Genomic DNA, 20,946 nt, shown 5'->3' on the forward strand with positions numbered 1-20,946 from the left:
AACATTTATTTCAAAACCAGATGATACTCTGGATAAGACATTGCTTTTTCTGTTTTGTAGTTTAAGATGCTGTCATCTGTGCTAGAATTGTACTGTTTTTGAATGGAAGTAATTTTGGAGTCATCAACTTAACTAGTAATTAAAGCTGTTCTTCCAGATATATGTTTGCGGATGCTGTGTCAAAGGAAATATGCTGTAATCTTCACCAGAATCTCTAACAAAGTGTGTAAAAATAGCAATGGAAATGTGTCAGTAGAGAAATGTTGCTGTTTGGGATCTTTCTCCATTGCTGTGTATTGTAGTTGTAATACAGCTTGCAGACCTTGATGTGTTGTGAAGACACTATGAAAAGATGGAATACAGCATATACTGTGGGTCAGGTGCATAGTGTGGCTACAGAGTTTGTGCTCTAATAAAAGTACTGATGTAATTACTGGTTTACAGTATATATGGTAGAGGTGTTATTTGACTCTCCAGGTATATTCAGTTATCTGGAAGTTTTTGCCAGAAGATCTCATTGCATCTTGCACTTAAAAAAAGAGCTCAGTCCAGAACCCTTCTATGTGTAGAGGGTACAGCAGTAAATCTAATAGTAATCAGTGGCAAATACAGCACAGTAAGTCCAGAAAATAGAGTACTTCTAGTTACTTGAAACTCTAACACAGACTCTTAAAAGCCTAATGTTAACAATAAAAAGGTGGGTTTTTTCACTCTTGACAGTATTAACTTTGTATGTTGGATAAAATGTTGCCTTATGTTTGCCAAATCTTTTAAAATGAGGTATATGTAGTACATCTCTCTCCTTAATTCTGACCATAGCATTTTCAAATTTCTGTGTGATAATTGAACTGAGCGGTAGAAAATGTTAGCCTTTTAGGTGATCTTTGAACTTGGCAGAAGGAAAGTCTCAGGAGGTGTCTTGAAGAAAAAGCCTGTGGAAGATGCTTGGAGAAAAATGAAGAGGGAGAAGTCGTTCATAGATACAGAAGTGTACTCTGCGAGCAGGTGTTCTCTGGTCTTTATCTTGATTGCCTTGTCAAAAGTGCAGAGGATAGAAAAACTTTTGAGGAGGGGTATTCACAGAAAGATTTGTGCAGTGTTACTATGAAAAGAGAGTTGCAAAAACTGATAGTGTTTGTTGGCTCAAATAGGGAATTGTGTTCTCAGTAGTAAAAGCTTCAGTGATACTTTTTAGCTGTTCTCACTGTATCAAGACAGCATATGTATTGTTCAGTCTCAGGCTTTTATTTTAGAAGTTGAGTAATTGTAAGCAGTGTACACTGGTAGGGATCCCTAATATGTGAGAAAAGTAATAATTTTTAACACTTTTAAAAATGCAAGTAAATATTGCTGCAGCACCAGAGGCGAAATTAAGAGGTAGGACTTACAGAGGGAAAATGGGCAAAATGCATTCAAAATACAAAGAAGCTTCGTCAAAAGCATCAGCTGCTCATGGCACACAAATGAAGCTGTGCTGTCAGGAGGGTGCAAGATCTTAACAAAATGAGTTAGTAACAGGATTCTGAGCTATGATACTCAGGCAATGTCAGATACAAAAGGTAGTCATTTAAATTAGCTCAGACCTGAGACAGCAGGTTAATGACTAATGTGTACTCAAAATTTCTGTAACCTGTTTTTAATGAATATACTTCTTGTCTTTCAGAGATCCAGTTTACTTTGATGAAAATTGGCTGAACAGAATCAAAACAGAAGTAGGAGATAATTGGAGGCTAAAGGTATTTGACTTACTTTGCTTGTCCGTGAATTTGTGTTTCAGTTCTTAATACAATATTGTGTCCAAATATTAGCACATTTCTGGATTAGGACCTTGCTTTATAATACAGCACTTTGAATTTTAGACCATTAAAATTACACTTACTTGTTTTTATCTTATATAGTCCTGCACAGTTTTAGCAAAGACACTTTGAATTTGTAAATAGTAAATTTCAGTTATTTAAAAGGAAAATATTGAAATAAATTTTATGCATCAATTACCTCTCATTTTTCAAATGTTGAATGAAAGAATTTTTTATTGCAGTGTGAAAACTGCTTTTAAAAGAGCAGCTTCTTTTGAGAAACAGCTGCATAAAAATAACATATTAAGTAATATATTTAAAGAAAAATGGCAAAGTGTTGCTTCCTTTTACTTTGTCAGCTCTTCAGAACTACTGATGTTTAAGAGAGGAAGTAATGCTTTTTCTGTGTTTCTACTTAAGATGGTTTTTAACCACACTCTATTTGCTGGGTCGCTCATATGACTTGGCATTCTAGTACTTTCTCTACAAACCTTAAGGAAATAGAATTTGCAAGAACTATGAATGAGGAACATTTTGCTTTAGAATCTGAAGACCACAGTCTCACATGCAGGTGTTAGTGTACTTTTTGACTAGTTTTGTTCAGAGAATGATCTATGTGCTTTTCTAAATTTCCACTTTCAGCATGACTAATTTGGGAAAAAAAATAGTTATTTTTTGTTAGTTTTTGTTTCCAGTAAAACTGTTTTGTTCCAGCCACCAAAAACCATTTTGAGCATCTGGGGAAGGGCTACAACTGTGAAATGCTCTTACAGGTTACTTACAGGCTTGTCAACATCATTTTCTGAATTGCAAGGGCCCACAGACAGAATGCTGCCTGAGACAAAGATGAAGCACACCGCTGCTGTTTATATTTTGACTTGGCCAGCAAATCTATCGGCATGGTTTCTGCTGTCTAGCCAGCTGTGTGAAGTCTGGAATGCTTTAGAATGTTTTGTCTGCTAGCGCTGCCAGCAAAAATGTGGGTACATTGATGAGGATGTATTGACTGACTGATGAATAAAAGACATGATCCCTAAAAAAGCTTTAGGACTCTTTTGGGTTCTGCTGAGTAGAGCAGCTAATATAAATAAACTTTTTGAAGAATTGCATAGAATTGCAAGTGAACAGCTGGATACAAGGTCTTACTTTACTGTAAAATATTTTTGGGGTTTTTTTCTAAGGAGTGTTGAAGTCTTCACTGTTATATGTGGAGAATAACAAATTGAGAACTGTTCATTATAACAGCATTTCAGCTGATTGAAAGTGGAGCAGCAGCTTCTATAACTGTCATATGAAGCTTGAGGAATAAGTATTTTATTTTTATGTCTCCCACCAATTTGGCAGATGCAAAAGGTTAGCAGGTGTGGGGGAAAAAAAAAAAGCTGAGCAATCTAGTAACTTCCTTATGTGACTGAAGCTGGAAAAACATCAGGTCAAATTTCAGTTTCTTGCTGATGTCACTCTGTCTTGTTTTTCATGTATCCAGGTAAAAACAAGAACTAAAGGCTTTTTTTTTGTTTAAAAAATATGTATAATTAAGCTTTTTTATACATTTTTATAGACCACTTCCCTTTTCATGAAGAATACTTAAAGGTACAAGTGTGACACTTTAACTCTTCTTTTTTAACCAGGAAAGTAATCCTATACTTTGCCAACTGTTCTTTATATGTGAGTAAACATTATTAGTAGTCTAGTTTTCCAAATGTCTCTCAGCCAGTCCTTCATTTATAGTCTGGCTTGTAGGAGCTGTTCACTCTGTGCATTTCTATTCATAGAATTGTTCAACTTGGAAAAGACTTAAGATCATGAAGTTAACTCTACCAAGTCCACATTAAACTGTGTCCCTAAGCTCCACATCTACACGTCTTCTAAATAACTCTGGGCATAGTAACTCAACTGCTTTGCTGGGCAGCCTATTCAAATGCTTGACAGCCCCTTTGGTGAAGAAACTTTTCATAATATCCAAACTATAATTCTCTGGTGCAACTTGAGGCAATTTTCTCGTGTAGTGTCACTTGCTAACTGGGAGAAGACACTGACCCTCACTTAACTACAACCTCCTTTTAGAAATGTATTCATTACTAGATTTAAGATGTGGGCATCATACTTGCTTGACTCTAGAATGCAGCTTTCCCTTCATACTTTAAGAAGTGCCATGAAAAATGATAATTGGATTATCACAAGTTGTGATAATGAGACGCATTATTTTCTTGTTGCTAAGTGTGGTCACTGTTCGCCTCTGGTGCCATCTCATATAGCAGTCACCACTTGTACAAGCTCTCTCAGTATCATGAACCGTGTAGAAGAGCCAGTCTAGTAGGGGAAATACATAAAAACAATCTGAAATGTAATGTGCATGAAGTTCTACTTTGTGAAACTGTGGTTAAGAGGGCTTGTAGAGATTAGTGTAGGCCTTGTACAGCCCTCCTAAGCACTGTTCATAGAAGTACTCAGAAAATGACAGTCATAGAATTGTTAAGGTTGGGAAAGACCTTTGAGTCCAGCTGTCAACCTAGCACCACTGCTCTGTTCATCACAACCCATTATGTCACTAAGTGCCATATCTGCATGTTTTTTGAACATTTCTGCAGATGATGACTCCACCATTTTGCTAGGCAGTCTGTTCCAATGCTCTACAACCCTCTCCATGATTTTTTTTCACCTAATATTTAATTTAAAACTCATCGGGTGCAACTTGAGGCCATTTCTTCTTGTCCTGTCACTTGTTACCTGGCAGAAGTTAACAAGTGACAGGAGTGATGTGATAGTTAATTTTAAATTGTGTGTTGTCCTGTATAGAGAAAAAACAAGAACATAAGGCTGAGCTCTTTTTGTTGTTTTGTTTTTTTAAGCATTTTGCCTTCTGCTAACTGCAGTATTTTTTGTTGTTGCTGTATCATTTAAAAAAAAATTCACAGAGATGTTTTCATATTTTTGGTTTCAGGGCAAGTTGCCAGACTTGAGAGATTAAGCAATTTGCAGGAGAGAAAAAGGGAAATGTTAAAACTTGGGGAAATTGCAAAGTATAAACCATTCAACAAGCATTCTGGTTCTTAGAGCTGCCCAGATCTTTGTCTACTGTGTCTAGTAGAGAAATGTTATTTTTCAGGGTTAAAATTTCTGGGTCATAAATATAATCCAGGTTTAAATTGTGTACAGCCAAATATTTCACATTGAGGAAGATGACTTCTTGAACGTAAAACCTTTATTGAAAATGAAAAACAGCTTAGAAAATAATTTGATTGCCAAAATTTTGCAGGAATGAAATTTTTAAATCAAGAAAAAGGTTACTGATTTGATACATACACATCAGTTTTGGCAATTACAGAATAAACTGTTGGCTGTCTGAGGGATGGCATAAAATTGTCACCCTTTCACCCCTGTCCTCTTCCACTCAGTGTGGGAAGCTTAGGAAAGGAAGGAAATACATTGTTCAGCTTGATTTCTGACTTTTTCTTCTGAACTTTTGGCTTTGGCATTCAGACTACAGCATCGATTTGAAGTACAATTCTATTGATGTTTACAGTAGCAAGCTGTGTTTGTTCCTTTACTGAATTGCATATTCAAACAGCAGTAGCCACTAAACTTTCGGCTGCTACTACAGTTTGAATGCTGTGTGTTTGGTACAATATGACAAAACTGAATAACCTATGAATGCTGTAATCTAAGTAAACAAATCTGATTTTTGAGAATTAATTTTGATTCCCTACAGTTGTATGTTTGCTCTGAATTCTTCTACAGTAAAAGCTGACTTGACTGGTGGAGTAATGGAAGCTAGTTTCAGTGTATAGTGTCATTTTTCTACTGTTTTCTTGTTCTTTTTGGGGGGGGAAGGGAGCATGTTTTCATGAGCAGCCTTTTAGAGGGTTTCTATCTGATAAGGGTGGCAGCCTGTCATGTGAATGTTTTTTCTCCAAGTGAGAAGCAGAGATTATAGGTGTATTGAAAGCCAGCACTCATTTATGTCAAAAAGTTAATTAGCAACTGATATATTTAATTCTCTTTTGATATAACCTTAACTCCTAAGTCAACAATGTCTCCAAATATAAGTTGAATGTGGGAGTGCTCTCTGTCTTCAGAGCAACATTTCGTTTTTCTTTCCTTGTCATTTAACTCAAGGAAGTGTCTGTATACATTCTTTTGGGAATTCTTTTTTTGTAGAAATCTGAAGGGGGATAATCTAGACTTCTCTAGGTTTCATCTATAGTCACTGATGAGACATGCTCCTGCAAAATGCACTTTAAATCAGAACCCAAATATCTGTGGTGAGAATGATGCAAACAATCACACACGTGCTCCCTCCCTTTCTTGGTGTGTGCGCACACCCCCACCCATCCACACCCCCACGCCCACCCACCCCTCACCTCACCTTTAACTGCAAAAAGGGATAAATGTACCTTAATGAGATACCTGAAACTCATTGGTTAAGAATTTTCACACCACTTGAGAGTGTGCCCTAGCAACACTTCCAGAGGTTATTCAAGATCTGAAATAAAAAAAGATAAGCTAATATACTCAGAGCCTTCAGCACAAACCAAGTTTCAGTCATACATGTGATATAAGGATAATGCAGAATTGAGGACTGGCTGTCATAATGTTGGAGATAAAACAAGAGGTTAGATAACCCATGCTCCTTTTTTGTCGACAGTCACAAGCTTAAGGGCATTTTCTGTAGTCCACTCCATTAGCCTTTCTCTTTGTTGCACGATGTTATTTGTAAAGAGAGAAATCTGGACAGACTGCCCTTACAAACCTGAGATTGGAAACAGTAAGTAAATTTTAAGTAGAGATTTTTATGACAAGTGAGAATAAAGAAAAGTAGGAGAAAAAATAAGCAACCATTAAGTCATATGGTGTTGGCAGATCACATGATCTTTGCTTTCACTCCAGTCAGTTTATCAGGTTAATGCTGTGTAACAAGGGTCAATCTCATGGAGAACACTGTGTGCTTAGGTGCTAGACTATAGCCAAGATGGCTGTTAACTGAGAGGGTAATGATAACTTAACATAGAGAGCACCCACACAACTCTGCTGTGGGTATTAGTGAAATTTAGATGTTCAAAGGAGGAGTGAGAATATTCAGGTTGCCTTGTGGATGCATTAGCTCCAAGCAGATACCCTGTCATTCATAGCATGAGATTGGGAAAGTAAAACGGAAAGGCCAGATGGAAAAGAGATTGAAAATGGATAGAGGTTTGTCTAGAAATGCTTAATGGTCCATCTGTTATGATTTGCAACAAGTTTTTGAGGTGGAATAAAGCATTGTTGTCACTTTTTTTTACCCCAGTAAGTTTCATGTCTTTTCCAGCAGGAGTGTGGCTGCAGGGAATGGATGTTAAAAGGTGCTGGGAGGTAGAGTATGTATGCTTTGTATGGAAAAGGAGGAAGTCAGGTTGCTGATGCAAGCAAATAGGCATCCCAGGTGGTCATGGGCTGATGTCCAGATGGTGATTAAGTACTTCATAGTCATGATCCATACTGGAAATTCTGTCTGTTGTGTTCTGCCGTTACATAATTAAATTCTCTTTGTTAACTATAGTCAGGTTTTCCCTATGTGCTTAAGAAAGTGAAAAGTAATTCTGAACGACCATCACCTGTTGTGACTTAGAATTCTGATCTAACTGGCTGTATTTAACACTTTCTTGGGCTGTTCATATTTATTCAGCTGCTTGAGGTCTTCATTCCTTGTGCTTTGACCTCATAAACATTACTGGAACTACTCAGTTGAATTTCAAAGTACAAAATATTAGCGGCATTTTCCTTATGATGATCCTCTCTCTGCCAGGAGCAGTAAAACCATCTAAATAAATTCACTGCGAGCAAGTTAGAAAAAAAAATTGAGAGCCCTCTGAGTAATACTGAAGATCACTGTTAAGTTTAAGTCAGTCTTGGTCTTAAAAGAAGTCTATAAAGAAGCTGCTTTAACCTCACAGTTGTCTGACTATGTGCCAGATACAAAGATGGTACAGTTAATTTTTGAAAACAAGCTACTCTGGTACTGTTAATTGACAGTGGAATAAAATAGGACTTCAAAGATTTCTTTTCAGTATGTTTGCTGTTCTCTTCTTTTGAGGATGCTGCTGTATATGCTAGTTTTCATGACAAATTTTGATCAATATTGGTTTTGTTCCAGTATCTCAGCTCTGAGCTCTATGAAAGTTAATGGAGGAAGGTGACTCTTTGTGTTTAAGGGATTTTAATTAAAAAATGCTTGCAAGGAGAGGGGAAAAGAAGTATTTCACACGTGGATACTTTCCATTTGGTCTCTCATTTTTTTGGGATTATGTTCAAGATTCCTCACAATGGTCTCATCGGTAAACTGGACTTAAATTCTGCAACATGGCCCTTGCGTTTCTGTGGCTCTTTCTGCAGCAGACTCAGGTAAATTATAAACCAGAAGATTTGACTGAATCAAACTTAAAAATTATATTCTAATCAGTGCAGTATTCTTTGTGGTGATTTGACATAAAAATAAAATTCATTAATTTCTTTAAATTCTTTAAATTCTTAAATCTGTTGCAGACTTTGGTTATGATTGTGCATTGCCTTTGAGTGGTGGTTGTGGTTGCTCTTGGGCAGACAGCTGGGAAGTAGTTGTAGCTCTTACAGAAACATGCTGTATTATGTGTAATAGTACAGAAAAAGTACATGCTTCAGTGTAGAAGTTGTAAACTACCTATTATGCTGTTATGGGAGAGACAATAAATGTTGTTATATACTTGCTATAAGTAGCATCTCCCATTCTCATTCTAGCTGGTCAGGGTATTTGATGTGTCACTTTTCAGGTCCAAACGAGTTTTTGTTTCTTGTATGACTTAAAATTCAGTGATTACGGAGACAGAATGTTCCTACATCTTAATAATTAATCAACTTCTGGCACTTGTTTCCAAAAGAGAGTGGATTAATAGGAGTAATGTAATCAGATTGTTACCACTTCGGATTTTAGTGGTATAGCCCATTCCTTTCTTGAGTTTGGATTTTGTTTTCATCACCTCATTTTGTTTGTTGACTGTATTGAAGTGTTGTTGAGTTTTGTCCCTGGAATCCAATATTACATTTCCTAACAAACATCAGATCACTTGAAAGGTAAATGACTTCTCTCAGTGGACAGAGTCTCCTAACTGAGTATTTTTGGAATGTAATCAAGAATACAAATGTTACGGAGGGCTTCAAAGGCAATTAGAACTTCAGAGGTTTTTTTCGCCCTTCATTGTAGTTCCAGAGTTTGCTGCTATGGCTTCTGCGCTCAGCAACAGAACTTTGTGAATCCTATTTCAATCAGTTTTAGTCTTTGCAGATCCTGTTTAAACTTGAATCATAGAATCATTTAGGTTGGAGAAAGTCCTTAATACCATAGAATCCAACCATAAACCCAGCACTGCCAAGTTTGCCAATAAGCCATGTCCCAGCACACCACATCTACACAGCCTTTGCACACCAGAGGGATGGTGTCTTAATTACATCCTGGGTAGCCTGTTACAATGCTTGCTAACCCTTTTTGGTAAAGAGATGTTTCCTGATACCCAGTCTCAACTCTCCCTGGCACAACTTGAGGCCATTTCATCTTACCTCATTTCTTGTTGCCTGGGAGAAGAGGCTGACCCCCACCTGACTGCAGCCTCCTTTCAGGGAGTTGTAAAGAGTCATAGGGTCACCCTTGAGCCTTCTTTTCTCCAAGCTAAACAACCCCAGCTCCCTCAGCTGCTCCTCTGTCCTGGATAGCACTGCAATGCTACTATTATCTAAATTCTTTTCTTAAATACTTGGACAGTAATTGGTGGTAACCTGTAGCAGTTACTTTCAGCAAAGATTCTTTTTTTGTCTAAATTTCACCAATGAGATCCGCAGGTCATATTTATAACTTTAAACAGACCCATTTCCATCAAGTCTCTGAGAGTAATGAATTTTTACTGGGAAGGGAGCAATACTCAGTACTAGAGAAATGTGACATACATTGTGCAGAGCGGGAGGTACTTAACTGGTGCCATTGGTTATGCAAGTGAACAGAAGCTACCCTTGTATAGCAGTGAAGTCATCAGTGAGAAATGTGAATTTTGCCAGATACTGTAAGACAGACATTTATTTGTGAAAACTGGGAGGGGGGAGGGGGAGAAGAAAATGACAAGAACAAAATGGAAAGAACTAAGAGGGATAATTAATGAGAAAAATAACAAATTAAACTTATATAGGTAAGGAATAAAGGATGATACTGAGCAGTAGCTGGTTTTGGTTTGAAAGCAGTGATTTATCTCTGCAGAAAGTAGATTATTGGGATACTTCAAGAGAAGAAAGGAGGAAAAGAAAATATAGGTTAGGAATAAAGGATGATACTGAGCAGTAGCTGGTTTTGGTTTGAAAGCAGTGATTTATCTCTGCAGAAAGTAGATTATTGGGATACTTCAAGAGAAGAAAGGAGGAAAAGAAAATATAGGTTAGGAATAAAGGATGATACTGAGCAGTAGCTGGTTTTGGTTTGAAAGCAGTGATTTATCTCTGCAGAAAGTAGATTATTGGGATACTTCAAGAGAAGAAAGGAGGAAAAGAAAATATAGGTTAGGAATAAAGGATGATACTGAGCAGTAGCTGGTTTTGGTTTGAAAGAAGAGATTTATTTCTGCAGAAAGTAGATTATTGGGATACTTCAAGGGAAGAAAGGAGGAAAAGAGTGTTTCAACTTCTGGATACAAAGATAATCCTAAGATAAACAAGTACTCTAAAAACATCCATGCTGTAGGATCTGATTTAAAGCCTGTCCAAGACAATGTTATATTTTTCATAAATTTAAATGGGTTCAGTGAATGAATAAAGATTCATGATCACATCTGGCAATCTGATCATAAGGGACTCTTGCATAACTTTCATGATTCTAAATTTAACTGCGGGTAAATAGATGTAATTATATCTTTCTTTTGTATGATTCTTCTGTGATAACCTTCTTTGTGATCATTTCTCTGTAATTTATTCCCTGTTGTATTTATTGTATTTCCTCCTTCTTGACAAATAGGTAAGCAACCTGAAGAAAATTTTGAAAGGAATACTGGATTACAATCATGAGGTAGGAACCATTTAAAGTAATCTACATCTACATGGCTTTCTAGTTACATATTTTAGTTTACTTGTTGAAGGTAAATTGTATTCTGCAGGTCAAGTTCCAATGTTTTCTTGCAAGCATTTTGGCATATGTCATGATTCACGGCCTATTCCCTAGTGTTGGCCTTCTTTAAAACTTCTCACCTGCTTTATTGAATACCCATGGGTTCCAGGGAAGCCTGATGTGCAAATTCTGTCATGCAAATGGTAGATGGCTTTACTGACTATGTTCTGATGATGGGCTTTATGTCTCATGTACCTGTGTCTGATTTCCTTCCTCCTCTGCAGCTGAAGTGTGCCTTTTTCCTTATTTTTCTCTTGAGGAGAGTGAGTAAAGAGTATTTCTAGACTCTCCACCCATTAAGATTTTAAATGAAATATTTTAATTCAGGGATATTGGACTCAGCCTTCTTCATTCTCTCTTATTTTGAACAAACTCGGCACTTAATTACTCCAGAGGAGATAGGGTACAATATTTTTTATTACAGTGGTGAATCTTCAGATGAAATATGCTTTCAGTGATGTTTGAGACAAATTGATCTCTACAGACGACAGCACAAAATCCATAATATGTATTTTCTAGACATTGCTTGTCTCAAAATACTATCTTCTCATAAATACTTTGGAGATGAAGTTTGTTTATTTTTTAATAAACAAGTATTTCAGAAAGAAAAGGTCTCAGGAGCTCATATTCAGTAAATGGTTAGGTATCCGTGATTAAATAAATGTTGAAAATTGATGATTAAGCAAGGTGGTCATAACTGGAAATACTAAAAAGAAACAAATCAGTTTTTTTATTATGGAAAATTGGTATTACTAAGACAAAGTGATGCAGCCTTCTTTTTGGTTGGTTAGTATGTATGGTGATTAAATCTGTGGTGTGAAAACTTTACTATTAGGCAAGTTCTGAGCTTTTTCAAGCTGATGAATTTCTGTAAAAGCAGTGCACATTTATAAATCTGACTGGATTTTGGTTTAGTTTTTTTTTCTGCTGCAGCAATGCTGGGAATGATAGTAGAGATGATCTGGATTCTACTGATGAGTTCTGCTTATGTTTTCCTCAATACAATTCCCTCCCCCTATGCTAAAATACAGATGTGTATGTGTATTTTAGCTGATGTATCTAAAAGCCTTCGAAAAATGCGTGTGTTAATGTTGTTCATCCTTAAAAATTCAGAAATTTTTATGGTGTTCAGAAGAACAGTCTTGCAGTAGAAATGTTACATTTGCTGTCTTTGTCAATTCAAGAACGGAAGAACAAGCCTAAGTTAACTCTCTATAGCTTTTATGCTGTGTTACGTCTGTTAATCTTGCTGCAGAACTCTGCTGCTCTGAAACTGAAACTTTAAATTTTTTTTGTAAACTTATTTTATTTTTGTTTTTTTAAGATGGTTTAAATGCTCTTTTTTGTCTCAAGATAGTTATTTTAGAGTCTGTATTTCACTTTTGTATTTCTTTCAGGGCTTTTAGTGTTTTTTTTAATAATTAAATTTTTTCTCATGTTTATTTCAAGCTCTGTGTTCACACCTTCGCATCCTTGACTTCTTCATAATTCCTGCCAATTTGCCTTTTCCCTTCAGCTTTCTTCAGCTTTCTTCAGTTTTATTGTCAGTAACTATGAAGTCATTGTAGTCTTGTTAACTTAAGCATTATATTTGAAGAAATTCAGGAATTACAGATCAATATATAAATACATATCAGATTCAAGAAAGTATTGTATTTTATAGAGTGAATTATTGCACTCTATATACAGTGGTAATATTTTCCATTATGCTTGATGCATTCACAGAATTCTTATGATATAAAGGAAGTCTTTTCCAACAAGAGTGAATCTGTGTTCTTTAAAGTATACAGATAGTTTTAGTGGTGTTGAAGTTAATTTTTTGAGAAAACCGCTTAAAAATCTTACTGTTCCACAACACAAAGCACACCATATATAACAAGAACAAAACTACAGCACTTCCAGAAAGCCCAACTGTACTAAACTTTGATGGCTTGTTTTCTTTGTGTTCTTCATATACACTGTGTTTTTTGTAGATGCCTTAACCTGATTTCTGTTTTTCTTGGTTATTGTGCAAAAAAGAGCATGCAGCAAACACATGACAGATTCCCTCTATAGTCATTGTTTCTTTATGGCATTGTATTCTTCCTTGTTTAAGAAGTTACAGTTTCTTTTTATCTGCAATTAATGTGTCAGAGATGTGTTTCATTCCAGATTTCATATTCATATTTTCAACCCTCTGTTCAGTAAGGAGCAATTTAGCAGAATTGTCTAGTTCCTTCTACTGACAATCATTAGCCCTTAATGATCTTTAATGATAAATCAGATAAGACTAATTATGAGTCACATGGGCCTTTGTTTTGCGGGGCTTTTTTCTTTCTCTCTGCATGTGGGCTGTTCAATTACATATCATTGTACTACTACCTCAGATTTTCTTCCATGGAACAGCTTTTTAGCTGTAAGATTAAGATAATTTAAGTTATCCTTAAATTTGCTGAAAGTGTGAGGCCTAGTGATCTGAGTTTTTTCCTGTCTTGTATTTGTCATCTGTCAGTGTTAGATATGTGTACTGTATAGGTGAAATATTTAATATTCTGACTTTCTAGTCATAAGAAATGTCTTATGCTACAGGAGGTGTTTTTAGGTGGATTTTTTTAATTGAATGCTTTACAAAAAATTAATTAGCCATGTGGTGGCCTGCTTTTGTTAGCTTTCTTATCTGAAGAAAAAGAATCTTGCTAAGTGTTTATCTGGTAGTTGCTTGTGAGTTGAGACAGTCATGATTGTCTTCTCCCAAATATTATTTGTATCAAACAGTATGATTTAATAGTGGGATGTTAGGTGTTACGCAATTTAGTTTGTTTCAAATGTATATTCAATCTATATTAAAGTAAGAGTGAATTGCTCTTGTCAATTTTGAATCATCTTTCTATGAAATACGTGGGTATGTATATATGCAGTGATATAACCATGCATGTACTTGGTCTTTGTGCAGATTCTAGGGCAACAGATAAATGACTTCACCCTTCCTGATGTTAACCTGATTGGAGAGCATGCTGATGCTGCAGAGCTTGGGAGAATGCTTCAGCTTATTTTGGGATGTGCTGTGAATTGTGAACAGAAGCAAGGTAATAAATTTTGAAAACATGTTTTCTTGCTTATTGTGGAAGGAGAAAAATTTTATTTCTTGGGTTTCTGTCAGAAACAGATGTATTTTTTTTTTGAAGATGACATTATTTTGTCCTACAGATAGTAACTGTTGTTCTGTTGTAAGCTTCACTACTTTTGGAGACTCAGACTGGAACTGAATTTACTTCCAACATATATATTTTCAATTTTGGTTTGCTGAGCTAAAAAATCAGTCTACAAAGAAAAGAATTCTTGGGCTCACATTTTAAACATTTATGAGGTAGATTGGGATAACTAAAAATGGTAAAACGTGATTATTGCCTTATTCAGTGTAACTCTTGATTTTAGAATTGCTTTCCAGGCATCATATTACAACATGGCCAAAAGCCATCAGTGTGGCTGGTACTTGATCCAAAGATATGTCTGGTGTGATCTGGGATACTGTAGTTTCTGAGACATTTCTATGGCGTTGACAAATAGGAAAAAGTAATGCTGGCGACCGTGCCCTTCTGGGCAGTAGATGAGGATGGAGCATAAGGACGTCCAAAAAGTCACTTCAGGCCATTTGCCAGATAACTGAATCCCACTTCAGCAGTCTCTGAAAGAGACTCCTGCCTCTCTACTCCCATGGCACTGACTGTAATTTTGACTTGCACGAATACAATAGAGACCCATTCATCTTTCTTGAAGATGCCACAGAGGATGTGATGAACAATGGAGATGTCTGTTAAAGTGTGCCACATCTCATGTTCTAAACTTGCCTTGGGTGCAGGCTCTTTATTGTTACCCAGTTACCTTAAATTACACTTAATTCAGGCCAGATTAAGGTAACAGCAAATGCAAACGTTTATTATAACTGCTTGAAACAGGAAATGTAGTCATTTGTGAGAAAAATAGATGTGTGGAAAATATGACCTTTTTTTGCTGTATTTACATTACAGTTGCACCAAATATCTGTTCTTCAAGATTTAACTCGTTTTGGATTTTATGGCTGCCAAGATTTCAGGCCTTTTGACTTCATTTTGCTTGGTGTATCTTAACTTTTACAGCTAGTTTCCCCTTACCAGTTTATTTTAGGTGACTAAATCACTTTAGTTTCTCCTTCTGAAATTACCTTTATTCTTTTAACTAGGAAATGGTCTGGCTATTCTATTAATTAAAATAGAGGTAGTGTTCTTCCATGAGTACATAAGTAACTGGTTTATTAAGCCTCCTGGCATCTCTACTTTGTAAAAAATTATCTTCCTTCCTTGTGGTGAGTATTTGTAATCATCAGGTGGAAAGTATACCTTATTCTTGTGTCCCCTTTACTCTTTCAGTCTGGACATAAAAAATGCACATTTGAAATACCAGAACAATCAAATTTTATATACTTTGAGTGAGATTCAGCATGAGCTAATTAACCACTTGAAGGGGACTTCTTCCCAGCATCTTTCTCTTAATCACATCATTAAAAGAATAAAAGGGATATATTTGACTGGAAACCATGTGATACTGGGCAAGTAATTTACTCCTTGCCTTAGTCTAAATGTCAGAATTTGTTCTTCTGACTACTGTACCATCTTATGTAGTATCTGTTGTGTACCTCACATCTACACATAGCTGAGGACTTAAAAAGTGGAGGTGGCTTAATTTATGTAGTACAGAAATAAGAATAAAAACCAAGAAAGAACATGAAAATGCTTTGAAATGAGGATGCTGTAAGAAGGCAGGCCATTATTGTGACACTTATGGAAAAGGACAACCTATGCATGGATTGAAGACCCTGAAGAGTTTGGTAACAAAGTGAGAAAAGGATAAAAGTAATTATGTCAGAAGTGTGAGATGCTAGGGGTGGGGAAAAAAGTTAATCATGTACTTTTTTCATTGTTGTAGAATTCAGATAAGCCTGGATTTATGTCTAAACAGACTCACGGTAAAATCTTGTTGGGTGGGAGTTGACTGGTGATTATGGATTTCAGTGTCATCCATGGCACCTAGTCATTTTGTAGGCAAGATGCAGCTTCTGATCTTACCTTCTATGACTTGGGTTTCAACATTAACATTTCAGAATGCTTTTATTTTCAGAGTACATCCAGACCATAATGATGATGGAAGAATCAGTTCAACATGTTGTCATGACAGCCATTCAGGAGGTATGCTGGGATGCCCACTGTGTGTAAAAGTTCAGCCTTTCAGTATTTTACAGTAGTATGCGTTTTCCCACTTAGGAAAAACTTAGTTGAAGAAAAGAAAATAAGGGACATAGATTTTGCCTTTTTACAGTGAAAAATTTCTTTAGAAAAAATTTTCCTTTTAAAAATCTTGTTTTATGTTAAGAAACTGTGGTTGAATGTCCCACTTTTCTTTAAATCTAGAAGACTGAAACTTCTAGATATTTTTGATACTGGGTTCCCTTCCCTTAACCTTTCCCACCCTGTGAATCCTGAAGTGCACTAGACTGATTTTTTATGGATAGCCAGTTACTGTAGAATTTTGTCAAAATTTGTACCTTAAAACTGCAAAATTTCGTAAACTGTTAAAATATTTATTTTAATTTAGTAAACAAGTCTAAAGAAAGAGAATTGGATAACCATTTTCTTTTGTCAGCTTCAGTGTTATGAATGGGCTAATGAAATGTAATATGAACATATACGAATAATACAATAGGCTGATACGTTTTTACAGGTCAGTGAGTATACTGCGGTGCAATTTGTAGAAGCACACTTCTACAAATCAAAACCACAGTGTTAGCTACTGAAGCCCCCGTGTGACTTCTAAGAAGTCCAAAATGCCTGTAAGAGAAATGCCTATCAGTCTGTAGATGTTTACTGCAGCACAGGCCACTGGGGAAAGTAGGAAACCACTAGTACTCCCATTTCTTCTGAACCTGAACAAGAGAAACTAAATTCTACATTGAGCTTTAGAGCAGTTTCTCATCTCTGTAAGGTCTGAATAGAGAAAGAGAGATCAGTGAGCCTACAGGGGAGTCTGTTCCTGTCATCACTTTGACCAGTGCTGTATCCATGCAGTCATACATTCGGTTGTCTGTGTGTGGATAGCTTTTTATGACATAGCAGAGAGGACTTTTGAAATTAGCATCAAAAAAATCATTATCTAAATCCTCTTCCAATCAGTGCTGTCAAGCACCAATTTCCTGGGGTTTTGGGATATTTTACTTCTTTGTAAGTTTTATAACTGTAATATACAGCATTTTGGTGGATTTTTCTAGCATTTTTTATTAAACCCAAATTTTAGCATCACTGTATTATGCACCATGTTGAAATAGAAAGCCTCCTTTTATCTTCCTTCTTTCTGTTGAAAACCTATTTGATTTTTATAAAAGTCTCCTTCATTTGATAAAATAGCTAGACTTGAAGCATCCCACAATTTTCAGCATTTGATGACTAAACTTTGAATTTCTTCAGTGTTTTTGGCCTTTTTTCTGAGATGATGAGTAGAAGTAGAAATAAATCATAGGGGAAGGATCTGTTCTTCTGGAACAGATTTTTGAAATTCAGTGAATCAAAAAGCTTACTATTCAGCTACTGGCAGAGTTCTGAATTATTTTGATGCTACTTTCCAAGCTGCTTAGAAATCAATGCCATTTCAGGACCAAATGAGGAGCATCTCAAGTGCTTAATGAAGAGGTGAGAAAGCGTCTCAGACTTAGACACACTTTGAGAGCAGGGGCTCTCTGCATTATTTTTCGATGGGTTTGGAGTTTGTAGAGGTCCCATTCAGGTGGAAGCTGGCAAATATTATTCCAATTTTCAAGAAGAGAAAGAGAGAAGATGCTGTCAGTTGCAGGCCTGTCTCACTTCAGTGCCTGGCAAAATTATGGAGATTGTTTTTCTGGGACTTAAATCATAGGCAGCACAGATTGACATGGGAGAAGTCTTTAGAGAGGTCAAAGTTCATGGGATTTTGCAAGGAGGTTTTTCTATTTCTTGGACTCATAGCAACTCTTAGAATTCAAGTGACTTAAAAGAAGCAATATGTAGGAAATTAGCTATATATGCACATTTGAAAAGTTGGTATGCCTCCTAATCCAAACATTTCAAAGCATTTGACATTGCAGGTACTCTTCAAAATTAGGTATGTCAGAAGACCTCTCTAAGCTTTAATGAAAGTATTATGTAATTCATTTTTCTGTTTCAACTGAGCACATACAATTTTTTTGTGATGCTTCTTTGGTTATAATAAATCATCTTACTCATGAAAGTATTTCATGAGGCACAACAGAACAAGTTTTCTCAATTTTTTTGCACAAAGAAGCTGATTTTTCAATGGAAGAAGCAGCATTTTATGTTCTAACTTTTATTCAGTTGTTTAATTTTTAATAACTTGTAGTTCTTCACCATTTCTTTTCTTTGCTCTTTTTAGTGTTTAAAATATGCCTTGTGCTCCGTAAAGGTTTTATAAATTTTCTGTTAGTTTTTTAGTGTAGTCAAATTGATCTGGTGTATTGTTACCACTTAGATGCTAATCTGCAGATATAGGTATCAAAATGCAAGTTGTGCACAAGATATAAGATTGAATGTATTAATATGCATAATGTAACGGGGGTTTTTATTTCTAATTTTCAGATTTTTTTAAAGGCCCAAAGTATTTTCTTAAAGAATTTATTTTGGCTGTTACATATTTTCCTTTTTCCCCTCTCCCCTTTGGAATTCTGCTGTTATTTTCCTAAGTCTCTTTCCATAGTAGCCAAGTTCATTATTGATGAAGGTGATAGCTGAGGTAAACAAGTGGCTTGCCTTTGCTGTTCTAAACTTGATCCTTAGCAGCTCTCTGTGCAGGTCAAGTTGAGAGTCAGAATAGTGCCAGGAGTAGTGTCAAGACTTCCTGGGGTGCATAGGAGAAGGTGCTTACTGTCTGGGGTAACACCAACCTTGTTACTTCCACTATTTGGTTTATGGGGTTTTTCCCCTCCTGTATTTTGTCCTGGTTGTTTAAAGGTTTATTGTGTGTGAAGTAAAATTAATTTAAAATAGTTAGGAAATTATATAAAAGCATTTTATTCGGTCCATCTACAGATAGACTGGAGGATAGACTGAGTATCAACTGGAGGAAGAAGAAATCCAGCTGCTTTAAAGGATATACAGTGTCATACATAGCATTGACTCTTAAAAGCTAACATAAAGATGTTTTAAAAAGGAAAAGAGCCCTGAGTTCAGAAGCTCAGTTTTGACATTGTTTTGAGGGAACTTAAGTGAGCTTGTACAATATTGTCAACTGTAGAAGAAGCATTTGAGATAAAGCAAATGTTATGGACTTTAAAATCATCAGCTAAGGAGAGCAGCTGTGTTTGCAAAATCATTTATAGAGGGGGAAAAAAAGCTTTGATAATTCAGGTTATTCATGCATGCAGGTTTTGTGATAGTTTTACCCCTTCCCTAATTTTTATGTATCCATGACAACACAGCTTGCTCACATTTTACAATAAAAGCAGTTTAAAAATGATGGTTTTAATAATATAGGATTAGCAGACCTACAAGTATTATGTAAGATACTATACGGAAGCTTTGAGCATGAAAATGCATAGATGTAAAAGATTAATAGGGAATGACAACTGCTTCTCATAAAACTATGAAAATTGTAAGAATTATCAAGTTGTTCAGGTTATTGCACCATTTAAAATCCAGACTGACCTTTGTGCAAAATAAAACAGAGAAAGAACACGGCAGTAAATGCTATTTGCCAGTTTATTTCACTGTGGGAAGCTCTTAACAGGCTTTTCTTTCTCCTGTGGAGGCCTAATGCAATTGCTTGAAACTGCAGGCAATTTTTTTTGTTTCCCTTTTCTAATCTCTGCACAGTGTACTCCACTGTAGTTACATGTGAAAATAGGTGATAGTACTGAATTTAAGCAAAATGATGAGTTTGGAAATGAAGGCCAGTTCCAGTACTGCAAAACTGTGAAGTAAACCTTTATTCCCCTTGTAGTCTGGTCCTGAAAAAAAGAAAACTTACAGATGTGAAGGGAAAATAAGAAGGCCACTTCTTTCTGCTTTTTATTCTTTTGACTCATTTGAAATACAAATTAAGTAAAGTTTGCCTCTCTGAACTGAAAAGTTTTGCCATTGATCCGTGCCTCTCAAGACCACACATTCTACTATCATGCTTGCAGATTTCATGTGAAGCACTGAAACTACATCAGTATTTACTGAATTTTTTCTGAATATGACCTGCTAAGTAAAGGAGATATATAGCAGAAAACAGTAAAGAAATTTGCTTTAAAAATTAAAATTTAACAAACTACTAGTATTGTAACATTAGTAATAAATAGTGCAGAAAGAGTTGATGTGCCACTGAGCAGATAACTGATTAAATGAGAGTTTTGCAACTCAAAATTTCTGTAATATCAGAGAATGTTGATTGACCAGAAGCAAAGTGAAGAATAGGGGCAACTAGGCAAGCTTCTTACCTTGTATTTTTTAGGTGGATGGAAGGTGTAGTGTGTATTTGAAGTTGACATACATGTCTGTATGAAATCCTAAAACATAGCATTCAGTAAAACTTTCCTTGAAATTTTCAGAAAATCTGACTGAAGAGAGAGAAGTGTGGGCAGGTGGGTGGAGTTGTGCTCTATTGGTGCTATTTATGGTAGAGTTTTTGCTTTTAAGTGGGGAGAAGCCATGTACAGGCAATCCAGAAGCAGAGCATGCTAAAATGTGTTCTTGCATTAAATATTGTCCTTTACAGTGTGTGGAGAGATGTATAGGGATAAAGCACTCCTTTGCCATGATAACTATACCTTTGCACCCTGCTTCTTAACTTTATTGTTAACTGATGATCAGAAATTGGATTCCTGTATGTTCTTTTGAGTTACGTGGCAATCTCCTTCCTGTTGTTTGTCTGGTTGTGATACTGGACACAAAACAATCCTTTAAATTTCATCTTTAGCATTCCCACCATACCACAGACTATCCAATTGCAAGGTGCTTT

General features: G+C 35.9%; 1 protein-coding gene across 5 annotated transcripts in view; it reads left to right on the plus strand.

The window, feature by feature from the left end:
- HOOK3 (hook microtubule tethering protein 3) overlaps positions 1–20,946 on the plus strand; it is an 87,181-nt gene that overhangs the window by 21,448 nt on the left and 44,787 nt on the right. For 4 of the 5 annotated variants that reach the window (XM_085042211.1, XM_085042208.1, XM_085042210.1 and 1 more), the window contains exons 3-6: positions 1,664–1,736; positions 10,801–10,851; positions 13,883–14,015; positions 16,084–16,151. In XM_085042211.1, coding sequence (XP_084898337.1) covers positions 1,664–1,736; positions 10,801–10,851; positions 13,883–14,015; positions 16,084–16,151 — 325 coding nt within the window. Of the gene's footprint in view, positions 1–1,663; positions 1,737–7,929; positions 8,178–10,800; positions 10,852–13,882; positions 14,016–16,083; positions 16,152–20,946 lie in introns of those variants that run through there. The other variant, XM_085042212.1, reaches the window with a different exon arrangement.

This window comes from Lichenostomus cassidix, chromosome Z (genome assembly GCF_008360975.1).
Source record: "Lichenostomus cassidix isolate B80296 chromosome Z, HeHo_3.0, whole genome shotgun sequence".
NCBI classification, from domain to species: Eukaryota; Metazoa; Chordata; class Aves; order Passeriformes; family Meliphagidae; genus Lichenostomus; species Lichenostomus cassidix.